The sequence below is a fragment of the Homalodisca vitripennis genome, unplaced genomic scaffold (genome assembly GCF_021130785.1).
Source record: "Homalodisca vitripennis isolate AUS2020 unplaced genomic scaffold, UT_GWSS_2.1 ScUCBcl_3998;HRSCAF=9869, whole genome shotgun sequence".
Lineage (NCBI taxonomy): Eukaryota > Metazoa > Arthropoda > Insecta > Hemiptera > Cicadellidae > Homalodisca > Homalodisca vitripennis.
Window position 1 is genome coordinate 15175 of NW_025780109.1, and position 14088 is coordinate 29262.

At 31.5% G+C, this 14088-nt stretch overlaps 1 protein-coding gene across 1 annotated transcript in view; it reads left to right on the plus strand.

Annotated features, from left to right (window-relative positions):
* Positions 1-993: 993 nt before the first annotated feature.
* The window catches only part of LOC124372768 (cullin-4A-like), a gene marked incomplete at its 3' end in the record, with an annotated part of 48967 nt that continues 35872 nt past the window's right edge, over positions 994-14088 (plus strand). Inside the window, 1 exon segment of the mRNA XM_046831179.1 lies at positions 994-1433. Within this exon segment, the coding sequence (XP_046687135.1) occupies positions 1163-1433 (271 nt within the window).

A 14088-nucleotide genomic window follows, 5' to 3' on the forward strand; every position in this document is an offset into this window, starting at 1 on the left:
TTCCTTCAGACACGTCATGTCAACCTCCAGCACCTCAGTAGAGGCCAAAGGGCACCTCCGTTCATCAGAAAGGTAGCTAACTTGTTTTCACTTTGTTCTCGCAGTCTGACTAATTCTAAGTTTAAATCCTGACTAGCAGATTAACTAACAGACTAACAGAACCACAACCATTAACCATTCCTCCACCGTTACTGCCTGAAGATTATGGAACTCCTTACCAGATTCTGTCAAACAAATTGAGAGCCGGGAACGGTTTGTGGCGGAGCTGAGACGAAGATACCTGAACCAGATGATCGTGACGAGCGTCGTGACTACTCTTTGAATAGTGACTGTGTGAATGGAAGAGTGAATGTAATATTGTGTTAGTAAGTTTTAGTTAGTAAGCCTTATTTTGTACTATTAAGATAAATTTTGTTTAAGAGGTTATATGTTAGAAAGGACCGTACGATCCTAATTTCGCCCCAATAAAGAAGTGTTTCTTTATTTCTAACAGATTGTTGCAGTTTCTGGCTATCACATATAAGTTGTTTATAACTGAAACTTGAGATCACAGATTTCCACTACGTAACTTCTCAAACTCATCACATTCTAGACTTCTAGACTTTTCTCTTTAACGCTGTTGTTTAAGTCGGTACACTAATGCACATCACTTGCTAGGTTATGACTAAGGTTTTCTAAATCTAACCCACAGTCAAAATTGTCTTTTTATAAAATCATTCAACTTAGTCATAAGGGCAATTTCATGAGGCACAATTTGTCCTACAATGTCCTCACCGTACGTGGCGACAAATGAGCGAAGTCCAATCATGTGTAAAATAGAACCGTTAGAAAACATACTTTTATTATATACATATGTTTACACTTGTAACCAGTGTATGTGTAATATCACACACACGCGTGTAATATATATATATATATATACATGCATAAGCATATATATATGCTTAAAAAATGACAGTAACCTAGTAACGGAATGAATAATCTAAATGGCATGTTGACACTGCTGTTTTTAAGAGGTATCTGTGGTCTGCATATTTCTTCTTCATGACAAACCTTGTTCTTGTAAAGTTTTTATTATCTAATTATTTACATAATTAAACGTTTTGAGTAGTTATATTTTAATTGTGTTGTGTGTGTGGCTACGGCCGTGTCATGCGATCTTATGTCAAGTTTAACTAGAACTCGAGTCCTTGAATCACAAGGAGAAGATTGTGAAAACGAAAACACTTTGAAAAGAAAAAGAAACTCTGGTAGTGGTGATCATTATTGTAAAATAGCAAAACAAGAAGAAAATATGACAGACACTACAAACCAAAAGCGTGCAAATTTTTCTGCTCTCACTCCAGCATCGAATGGATTAAATAGGACAGTTCCTACTCTGGTTAATTTAAAACCAGGAGCAGCTAAAAAACTGGTCATCAAAAATTTTAAAGGTAACTTACATAAGTTACTCACTTCATATTATTCCTTTATTAGGCTTTCACTTCTTTTAATTGTAAGTTCAGCTTCAATTTGGGCCCATTAAGTAGAATTATTTAATTTATCAACAGTGATGTCATTTAGTTATAGTATATAGCCTATGTGCTCAGAAAAGTAGGCTATATTACTATCGTAGCATATTATTTTGGCTCCAGCCTGCAATTAAAGGCCACATTGGATTTGGCTATTAACACGAAATCAGTCTTAAACTCCAGCTAAATCCAATTTACTAGCCTGTGGTCATTTTATCTGAATAACTAACTTATGTCGTTTGCTGAGTAATTTGGGTAGGGCCTACTTTAATAAGTGGCCTACACTCATTATTCAGCTGTTTTTTATTGAATATTTAAATTGTTTCTTAATAATGTGAAGGATTTGATATTAACATTTATTTAACTTAACATACCTATGACTTCAACTAATGAATGATTAAAAAAAAAAAAGAAGTAACTATTTTTAGAATTTGTACATGGCAATGAATATGAAGAAACTGTGTGGAATAGTTCTGGGCAAAATGTCAGAGACATTGAGGATTGGAATAGGGTTAAACTATCTAACAGACAATCTTTGTGATTTTTTTGTACTGCAGGGAAGTAAACTAAAGATGTCTTATTTTACCAGGCGGTGTTATGGCTAAGAAGCCCTCTCTAACACCACCTCTCTGAGGAGTTAATCTTTTTCACCATTTTACAAAACGAGTTACTCACTGCTATTCAGGCAATCTATAAGTCAGTACTTCTCTGAAATGTAGGTCTACATAAATGTTGGTTTTGTTATTTGCTAATGTCATTGTTATATTTTATTTTATTAAGAATTTTAATGTATCATTTATGTTGTTAATTTAATATAATTCTTTTTGATTGCGATTTTTATATAGGCCCCTAATATCGAAGTTTGATGATATATAAACATTCAATAATAATCGACCAACGAGTGTAGGCCGTTTATTAAAATCTTCCCTAAGAATTAATATGATATCCCATTTCATTATCAGTGTATAGACCTAACTTACCTGGTCTAAAAGAAAAAATGTAGATTCAGTCATGTTATGTTTCATCAAGCTGTTGTTTTATTCTAGCATCATTTTGGAAGATGGATTTGACAGGATTTGGTTCTATAGTCCTGCTGTGTAGAGGCCGGATTGGATAATGTTTACATTAGCTATAACGATCTAAAACCATTTCTAACGATGTCTTAAAATAGTATATTTTCATTTCCAGAAAGTATTTTTGGGTGATCGCAATCCATGTATTGCACAACAATTGATAATATGTTTGAAATTTAGATTATATCCCAAATAATCATTCAACAGAACTGAAATTTATATAATTATCTAATAATCAAAGTGTTCCGTGTGTTGAGCAGAATTGACTTTAACAAATTTTCAGTCTTTGCAATGATAGTGTTATGTATTTTAATAAAGTCAAGTACTGTATTGTGTGTTAGTTACAGAATTTTGTTGTTGAATCATTAACTGTTTTCGGTACTTATATATTAACACCACCGCAGCAAAAACTTAATGGCTATCAAGTGCAGGCAGTTCTAAACCTAAAATTTTTGGTGAGAAAATATAAAATAAAACACTTAATTTAACATCAAAACACTTTATTTAAAAGCGAAGTATTCATTAGGATTTAGATCTAAAATAGACTGATAAAGAATTCAAGATAGATTCAAAACTCACTTTATTTTCTTTCAACTAATGCTGTTGCCATATGAACTCTGTTAAATAAGACAAGGTTGCTCTTTATTGGAGCATTGGCAGAATTTGCTGTGGTGGCATTAATATGTTACGAGTATACTGTATAGCCTACTGAATAATACAAATTCAAAATGTCAAACCGAATAACATTGGAAGTATTTAAAGTTATAGTAGATGTATTTCAACTATGTTTTTATATCTAGAAAACTAATAGTGGTACTTTGGTATTATCTGGAGACCATTATCTTTTTAAACAGTTTCTCGTATTACATTTTTGCTGTGTTGGCATTAATACGTAAGTATCCCGGTATCTAACAAATACATCACTTTTCTAAAGAGCATAAACTGGTTAAGTCAGAGCCTCTTGAAAAGTAATGCATTGAAGTGAGACAAGAGCTTTCACTTAACCGTGACTTCTGAATTGCTAAATTTATAATTCTTCAAGATTTACATATCATTCAATGTATGAAGCAACCCTATTAATATTGCAAGTTAGTATGATGCATTAAAACAATTATATAATGTTCCCACATTTGTAGTCTAATGAATTGTAGTAGGACTTTCTGTAAATTAGTATTGGCCATTGAAATAAGTAAGTAGGTTAATAAGTAGGTAAGTTTCAGTTAAACATACTTATTATTGTATTCATCCTTAGACAAACTATAGTTCAATAATAACGTTACATAAAGTATTTAAACTACAATATTTTCAAGATGACATACATATTGAACATGAGCTTAGAATAACTTCCACAATAAGTCGCACACACACACACACCCGCCACATCCTACCACATAACGTTGAAGTCTTGTGTGTTAACTTGTGTGTCTGCTTTGAAGCTTGTAATTTGTAGTCTAACATTTGACATAAGCTGTTAATTAATGCTGAATACTTAGGTCAGTTGGTTTGAAAATAAACCTAATACAGTTCTAAAACTATATTCAGTTATTTTTAATCCTTCCTTGAGCCTTAACCTTATATAGTGCATGTGTCTTTGTATAGACTTATCAAGGAGGGCAACTCAAACATTTAGCTTCACATTCAAATTTTGAATGCACCTATTTGAAATAAGCCAGCTTTATCTGTCTTGTAGTTAGGCCTATTATATTATGTAATGAAGATAGACTAAACTTATCAAATGATTGCCTCAATGTGGACTTGACTTGAAACATATGGTAGCATGACGGACACACATAGCTTGACGTAGACATTATAGAATGAAGATAGACTAAACTTATCAAATGATTGCCTCGGTGTGGACTTGACTTGAAACATATGGTAGCATGACGGACACACATAGCTTGACATAGACAATATACAAAATCTTTTATTTTAATTAAACATTTTATAATGTAAAAATAGGCCATGTCAAAGATGAACATCCAAGCGAGATATATATATATATATATTTTTTTTCAATTCAATTCAAATAATCTTTATTCATATTTGTACATTGAAATACAATAAATAGTGTCACAATTCATCAGACTATATCTAAGTATGTTCCAGATATAATTTTTATCTAAAACCTTATAGTTAAATGTCTAAATCTATGCTTTAATACATTGTCGAAAACATTTTAAAATTTCAATTAAGTTGCATGTTGTTTCTTAGGCTATAAAATTCGTCAAATGTATAAAAAGCATTTTTAAGCAAGAAATTCTTTAGCAATAACCTGAATTTTTTCTGATCATTTATTTCGCCAATTTCTTTTGGAATAAGATTTAAAAAACTTTACACCATTATATGTGGTTTTCTTTTTAAACAATTCTAAATTATGATTATCCAAAAACTATTTTATTTTTATTATGTGTGTCGTAATGGTGAATATCATGTGTGTGTTAAAAATTTTCCTAAATTAATTTTGACATAAATAATACATTCTAAAATATACAGGCTATGAACTGTTAAAATTTTTAAATCAATGAAATGTTGTCGTACCGAGTCATCATTATGTAAATTTAACATTGCTCTTACAGCTCTTTTTTGGCAAATTAAAATTTTATGGAGATTTTGGTTGGATGTACCTCCATACACACATATTCCGTAAGATACATGCGATTGAACGTGAGCATGAAATACACTTTTTAATACAGTTAGATTACATAAGTTAGACAACCTTTTTAGAGCATAAATTCCAGAATTAATTTTAGTTAAGACATGGTCAATATGCTGATCCCAACTCAGATGGCTATCAATGTAAATACCTAGGAATTTGGTTTTAGGAACTTGGGATATGACCTCAGTATCGATATGAATTTGGACTTGGCTATCTTTCCTATTTTGTTTTGTTGTAAACAACATGTAATTAGTCTTTTGAGCGTTTAAGATTAAATTGTTATTAAAAAAGAATTCTTGTAATTTTGATAGTTGAATAAAAGAGTTTATTTCTAGTTCTGTATCTGTCTTTGTAGAGATAATAAGATTGGAGTCATCTGCGTAAATGCAGAGTTGGTTTTTTGTTTGGTTAATTTGACTAAGACACCTAGGCATGTATTTTATGTAGCAGATAAATAACAATGGGCCTAAAATTGACCTTGGGGTACCCCATACTTAGTTATTTCTGGTTTTGATTTATATTTCAAAATTTGGTTGTTGTTTACTTTGGCTATTTCTACAAATTGTTGTCTGTTTGTTAAATAGGATTCAAACCACTTTAAATAATAATTTTTTATTCCTAATTTGTTCAATTTTTGTATCATTTTAATGTGGGAAATACTGTCAAAAGCTTTTGACAAGTCCATGAAGATTCCAGCTACTTTATTTTTCCTATCCATTGATTCGATAATTGATTCTATAAAGCAAATTAAAGCAGTAATGGTAGATTTGTTTTTTCGGAACCCATGTTGTTCAAAGTCAAAAAGATCATATTTTTCTAAATGTGTCACTAGTCTTAAATACATTGCTTTTTCAAAAATTTTAGAAATTGATGGTAAAATGGATATCGGGCCGATAATTTTGAATTTCAGTTTCCTCACCTTTTTTAAAGATTGGTATCACTTTTGAAATTTTTAGTTGACTAGGAAAAATCCCTGAGATGAAAGAAGCATTTATTAAATGTACTAAGGGTTTTATTAAGGGGTCCTTTGCAAATTTAATGATTTTAATGGGGACCTCATCGTACCCACTAGACCACTTTGTTTTTTAGAGAGTTCAAGATATCATTTACCTCTTTTTCATCTAATGGGGGACACCTAAATTCGGGAATTTTGGTAGGAGTTATATCTTCATCATGAGTTGGGGGCATACTACTTAACAGGTTTTCAATAATATTAACAAAATAATTATTAAAACTATTTGCCACTTGGCTAGGGTCTGAAACACTCCCCTTATCAGACTTTAAAAACATAACTTTTCTCTGCTACCTTGGATGAAGTTTTCTTTGTTTCTTTATTTATGATTTCCCATGAGGTTTTACCTATGTTTTCAGAGTTTTTAATCTTTTCATCATAAAAACTTCGCTTTGCATTCATTAAATTACATTTATATTGTTGATTTTTTATTCTTAAGACCTCTCTTAAACATTCTCTAAGCCTGAGTTTCTAGCTAATTTGTTTAGATGGATGAGATTATTTTTCTCTTCCTTTAGTTCTTCTGAAATCCATGATTTTTTGTTTTTGTTGGATTTTTTTAGAATTTTCGGGAAAGATAAATTAAAATAATATTGAAAAATGTTGTGAAAAGTGTTGTATTTATTTTCGATAGACGATTCAAAAAGGGTTAGCCAATTTTCTTTTTCTAAAAGTGATTTAAATAAATTCATGTTATCTAGAGAGAAATTTCGTGTCCAAAATTTTAAATTTTGATTATTTGTATTGTTTTGAAAATTCATTAGTTCTATTATTTGTCCATCGTGATCTGATAGTGCAGTTACCACTCCTTCAACTTTTAACTGATCCATACTTATATTAGTTATTATATTATCAATACATGTCTTAGACATGGCAGTGACTCTAGTTGGGAAGTCAATTAAATACTTCATTCCATTTCTTAAAAGAATATTCTTTAGCTCTTTTGATTCATTTGTATGTTTAAGGATGTCCAATATTGAAATCACCCATGATGATGACATACTTTCCTTTAGATATTAAAAATTCAAACAAGTTATTCAGACGAATTAAAAACTCTGAATTTTCGAATTGTGGGGTTTTGTATATTCCTACCAATAGAAAGCTAAGCTTGTCTGTTTCAAATCTAGCACTACAGCATTCAAACAACTTATCTTGACACAGTACATCTATTTTTGTGGAAACCAGTTGTTTCATCTTTAAACTATATATATATATATATATATATATATATATATATATATATAGAGAGAGAGAGAGAGAGAGAGAGAGAGAGAGAGAGAGAGAGAGAGGAGAGAGAGAGAGAGAGAGAGAGAGAGAGAGAGAGGGGGGCTTATATAATCCTATCCTTAAACCAAATATATATATATACATATCTTATAAATAAAAATGAATCGCTAAATGTGTTGGTAAGCGCAAATCTCGAGAACGGCTGGACCAATTCGGTTAATTCTTTTTGTAAAATTGTCCATTGAAATCCAAGGAAGGTTTTTATGAATAAAAAAGTTAAGAAAATGTCTGGAATATTTTGGACTTCAGAAAAATTGTAGTTTTTACGCTTCATAATCCAAATTGAAACTGGCACTAAACAGCTGTTCACACCTTCAGTTTTTATGTCGACAAATTGGCGGAAACATCTGTTTACATTTAAATTTGATCAAATATTCAAATATTAAGTAAAAAGTGCGTGATCAGTAGTGTAATGCAAATAGTAAATAAAAAGTTAATATCAAAATCTTACTCCAGATCGCACCAGTGATGAATTTTAATCATCTTATGCATTTTATATATTATTTTTTGTATAATTAACCCTTTCTGCTCGGATGGGCAGCAGTGCTGACCAAATATGGCTTCTCGTAGGCTCGTATTATTTTAGCGCGTACTGTCCACTCAGATCGGATGGGCAGCGGTGCTGTCCACTATGGCGCCTGCGTCACAGCAGCAACCATGTCATTGTTGCGTCCCCACCAGCTCGGATTTATTTTCAGTGTGTCATTGATACTATGCCTTTTAAAAAGTTAAATGGATTTAAAGGTCCAAAGGTAAATAATAATGTAGTCAAAAAGTATTACAATGGAAATGTCATATTTCTATAAACTAACATGAGTTACAATGAGTATTAATAATGTGACAGTAAATAATTATAACATGATAAGAAGTAAAATTGAACTGCTTATTATTGTTCCGAATACAAATTTAACTGCAGGCTAGTTGTCACCTTGTTGTTGAAATATCTGAGATGAATGGTACTTTTCAAAACAAACACCGAGGTGAAGACCAGGCTCTTTTTCACAAGTTTTGCAATAAACTTCACTCTTTTCCTGGTGCCCGCCTTGTGCTCTGCTGCTACACACGACGCAATCCTTCACTTTTCTACCTTCAAGAGGATATGGTAGATGAAGTTTTCCATTTAGTCGGGAAATGTCTTGCAATTGGGATGGTCTTCCTTTTTTATTTGTGTTCCTTACATCGCCAACAAGCTCTAATACCAGTAATTAATAATAATACCAGCAAAACCAGGTATTAATACTGATATATTTACACTTTTATTTACAGTTATATTTACACTGATATCTACAATACTTCATTTACACTAATATTTAATAAAATTGCACAATACTAAGAATAATAAACAATCCATTCTAATAATGCATGTAGGTTAACTCACTAGTGACAATGTGGTTAAAAGCGCACTAAAACGAAAGCCTAGAATGCAATATTGACCAGATGATCAATTTCCAAGCTTTGTAATGAAACAGCTGATTTATCTTAATGCGTTGTATTATAAAAAAATATGTCAGAATATAAAAAAAGAGTTTATAACTTGTGGTCAACGCTGCTGTCCATCCGAGCGCTAGTAGGGTTATTCAACGGACAGCACAGCTGACCATCCTATCTCTGAGGACGGCAACTCTAAAAATAAATGCGCGCGCTAGAGGAAATGGCAGTGGCCAACACTGCTGCCCATCCGATCTCTGTGGACATTCTAACATTACCGCTCCGAGCGGAAAGGGTTAATACTAACATGCCTCAACATGACAAAAAAAAACATTTATTTTGGAATGTTACGTAAACTTAATAAAGATTTCTCCCTTATACCGAAAATACACAGGAAATGGGTAGGACCTCTCCCTAGGCCGTAATAGGCTTCTCAGTCCTACTTATGTGTATATTTTCTTCATCAGGACAAAAAGGCAAACCCAACTATGTCCCTGGAAATATTTGAGACAGAAAGTATATTACAGAAGCCCATAGTAGATTATTTTGACCAAAGTAGATTTCTGAGAACTGCATTATCGAACTATATAGTATTTTTTACCAAGGCAATACGGCAAGCTAAATTGTGACATAGTTTGTGAATTTAAACGGTCTGCAGTAGGTACTATTTAATCGAAGTAGGGTTCTTGGCACTATACGTAAGTATACTTTTTTCTTCGACAGGACAAGGCAAACTCTAATATGGTACTGGAAATATCTTAGACCTGAAATTTGTGATAACGGCTAGAAATAGGCTCTTGTTGACCGAAATAGATTGCGTGCGAAGCCACGGGTAACAGCTAGTATATATATATATATATATATATAATTTATTTCATATGACACATATGTGAAAGATAGGCCAAATACAAAATAATTGAAACGTAAAAAGTGAGGGCTCTGTGGTGTAATGGTAGCACATTCACCCGGCAAGTGAGAGATCCGGGTTCGAGTCCCGGCGGAGCAAGTACTTTTTGCGATTCAATGTTTATTGAAATAAATTAAATTCGGCTATTGCCATTTATACAAATGTAATGAATGTAAATAGAAGTTCATTTGACAGGTATTTGGTCTTCTGATCATATGTTAGTTTGGTTATTAAAACACATATGTGAAAGAAACGGCCAAATACAAAATAATTGAAACGTAAAAATTGAGGGCTCTGTGGTGTAATGGTAGCACATTCACCCGGCAAGTGAGAGATCCGGGTTCGAGTCCCGGCGGAGCAAGTACTTTTTGCGATTCAATGTTTATTGAAATAAATTAAATTCGGCTATTGCCATTTATACAAATGTAATGAATGTAAATAGAAGTCATTTGACAGGTATTTGGTCTTCTGATCATATGTTAGTTTGGTTATTTAAACACATATGTGAAAGAAACGGCCAAATACAAAATAATTGAAACGTAAAAAGTGAGGGCTCTGTGGTGTAATGGTAGCACATTCACCCGGCAAGTGAGAGATCCGGGTTCGAGTCTCGGCGGAGCAAGTACTTTTTGCGATTCAATGTTTATTGAAATAAATTAAATTCGGCTATTGCCATTTATACAAATTTAATGAATGTATATATATATAAGTAGATATGAATATGGGGTTTCTAGGACACTTTTGGGACAGACAGAAAATCAATGTAAAATACTGTCCATTGAACCATAAACAAATCTGAGAAATCAAACAGTAAATCACGAATGGAAAATAACCGAATCTATAGCTGTTTTACTGTTCAATGTTTGCTTCTACATTTATAAGCTGTTTTAATGAAAAAATCCAGAAATCTTAATAAAAAATCTTTATTCTACAAAGTTAATTGTAACACAGTCTTTATCTTTAATAGTCTTCTTTCCAGTAACAACCAAGTGTAATTTTTCATTTTTGTTCAATTCTTTAATCTTTTTTTCATCCAAAACAGTCAAAAATCTGTTCGGTAAGTGTACTTTACAATCTTCCAACTCGGCAATTATTGTAAACCCGAATTTATCTTTTATTTTCTCCAAATTCAAGATTCTATATCTCTTTTTTTCTTCCAATTCCACTAATTTCTTATATTCTTTGAATCTTAGTTCACCAACCTTATTCAACTCTTGTAACAGCGCCGCCATTTATTATAGAAAAATCTTTTAACTATAATTTAGTTAAAAGATTTTTCTATAATAAATAGAACAATCTGAAAACATTTGACCAGAAATTGTGCTGATTTGTGTCAAAAATCACTACTTCTCAAAATTTAATTTTACAAATTTTTGCTCTTTAAATAGAACAATCTGAAAACATTTGACCAGAAATTGTGCTGATTTGTGTCAAAAATCACTACTTCTCAAAATTTAATTTTACAAATTTTTGCTCTTTAAATAGAACAATCTGAAAACATTTGACCAGAAATTGTGCTGATTTGTGTCAAAAATCACTACTTCTCAAAATTTAATTTTTACAAATTTTTGCTCTTTAAATAGAACAATCTGAAAACATTTGACCAGAAATTGTGCTGATTTCTGTCAAGTTGTCACAAAAATCACCACTTCTCAAAATTTTAGTTTACAAATTTTTGCTCTTTAAATATGGAGCGGAAAAAGATAGAGTGCCCATACTGCAAAAAAAGACATTTTTGAACATCACTATACTCGTCATTACAATTCGAAAAATCATTTGAAGAACAAAGAAATTTATAATAAAGAATTGAATTATTTAAGACAATGGTCTAAGGAGAATCAAATCGATGGTCACCAAAACATGTATAACATAGAAAAATTGCGTGAACTAAAGAAAAATTTTAAGGAAAGTAAAAAAAGATCTCAATCTATTTAATGATGAAAAAATTCATTCAATAGCTGAAAAATTGGCTATCGAAACTAACGACAAAACTAAGTCAGAAATGATCGAAGAAATTGATAAAACGATTAATGAGAAACCTGAAAATATCATTGATGTAGAAGTTTTATCCTCAATACATGGTCTATTTAAGCAATACATTTTAACAAATTTGAACGACAATTTCATGTCAATTTACAAATATCTTTCTATTTTGCGCCCAGAAATTAAAAGTTTAATCGAAAAATTTCAAGAAACTGTGAAAAAATAGTAAAGGATATCTCTCTTTAGAATGCGAATACGAATGAACTTTAGTGAACGGTGAAACACAAACTTGTCCAATGTACTTTACTATAAAAGCAGACGAGATCTTTGATGTAAACGACTTTATTTCTAAACAGTTTAACAAATTAACCCATCGAGAACAAACAAATCATCCAAATCGAGGTTCTGGATGGACATTTAAAAGCTGCAAAACAACTAGTTTTGAGCCTTAATAAACACGAATTTATGAACGCAGGATCATATATCGATTTACCCCCAGAGATAAAGGTAAAGAAAGCTTGTGTAAATATCAAAAATGAAGATGACTATTGCTTTATTTACTCTATCCGATGTGCAATTGAAAAATCAAAATTTCATCCTGAACGTGTAAAACAATATGAAAAATTTGTAAATGACGAGATATTTTCAGGTTTCGAGTATCCAATGTCTTTGAAAGATATACAATTATTCGAGAAACGCAGCTCCAATTCCAAGTAAAAATATCCAAAAATGTCTATAAATATCTATACTTATGATGAAAAAATTAATATTGTTCCGTTACAAATTTCAGAAATTTATGATGCCGAGTTAGAAATCGATTTATTGTATGTTAAGCAAGAAGATAAATCTCATTATGTTTTGATAACCGATTTAAATAAACTCGTGAGTTCTCAGTTATCCAAGCATAAGGAAAGAAAATTTCTTTGTAGAAGATGTTTAAGCCATTTCTACAAATCTGGAGATTTAACAGATCATTTAGAAATTTGCAAGCAACACGAAGTTTGTAAGCCAATTATGCCCTTTCCAGGCCAAACAACTAAATTTTAATTAATTATCAAAAGAAGTTTAGCCATCCGTACGTTATTTATATGGATTTTGAAAGCATATTAGAAAAAATTCCGACATGCAAGAACAATCCACAAAGATCGATTACAACCAAGATTCAGAAGCATATTCCTTATGGTTTTACTCTATATTTAGTGTCAAATGTGACGAATCGCATGTATAAACCGATATGTTATCGAGCCGAAAATGAAGACGATTTGCCTAATGTTCCTGCAAAATTGTTTGAAGAACTTAATAAATTATCGAAATACATAGCTAAAAAGTATAATTCTAAGAATAAAATACCTATGAAATTGACCGAAGAAGAAGAATTAGCTTACCAAAATTCTAGTCTTTGCCACATTTGTGAAGAAATATCGTATCAAGATACAGAAAAAACTTTAGGTTTTATGCCAGATGATTGGTACGATGATACGTACAAGAAATGTAGAGATCATTGTCATTTGACTGGAAAGTTTCGAGGAGCAGCTCATAGAATTTGCAATCTGAATCTCAAATTTCCTCAAAATATTCCAGTTTTCTGTCACAATATGTCAAATTATGATACTCATTTGTACATAAAAGAGTTGGCAAAACAGTATGGTAATGTTGATTTGATCGCAAACACCGATGAAAAATACATAAATTATTCAGTAAATTCAGGATATGGGTATGAGTTTGAAGATGATAAACCAAGAAAGTTCATCAAGTTTTCTTTCGTAGATACGTTCAGATTTATGGCATCGTCTATAGAAAAGTTAGCTAAAAACCTCAAAAAAGATGATTTCAAACATACAAATCATTTTATACAAGATGGTCTGAACGCAATTCTAGATAGACAACCAAATGACGAAGAAGAAATCTTTAAAATTCTATCTGGAAAAGGCATATTTCCTTACGAATTTATCGACAGTATTGAAAAACTTGATTACACAGAAGAATTGAGAATTCAAGATTTCTATTCACTTTTGACAGACGAGAGCATATCTGAGAAAGATTTTCAACACTACTTAAATGTATGGAACAAATTAAAAGTAAAAAATCTAGGAAATTACTCCGATCTCTATAACATTCAAGATGTTCTATTGCTCGCTGATATCTTTGAAAATTTTAGGAATATTTGTTTGAATTGCTATAAACTTGATCCAGCACACTATCTAACAGCTCCCAGTCTTGCATGGGATGCT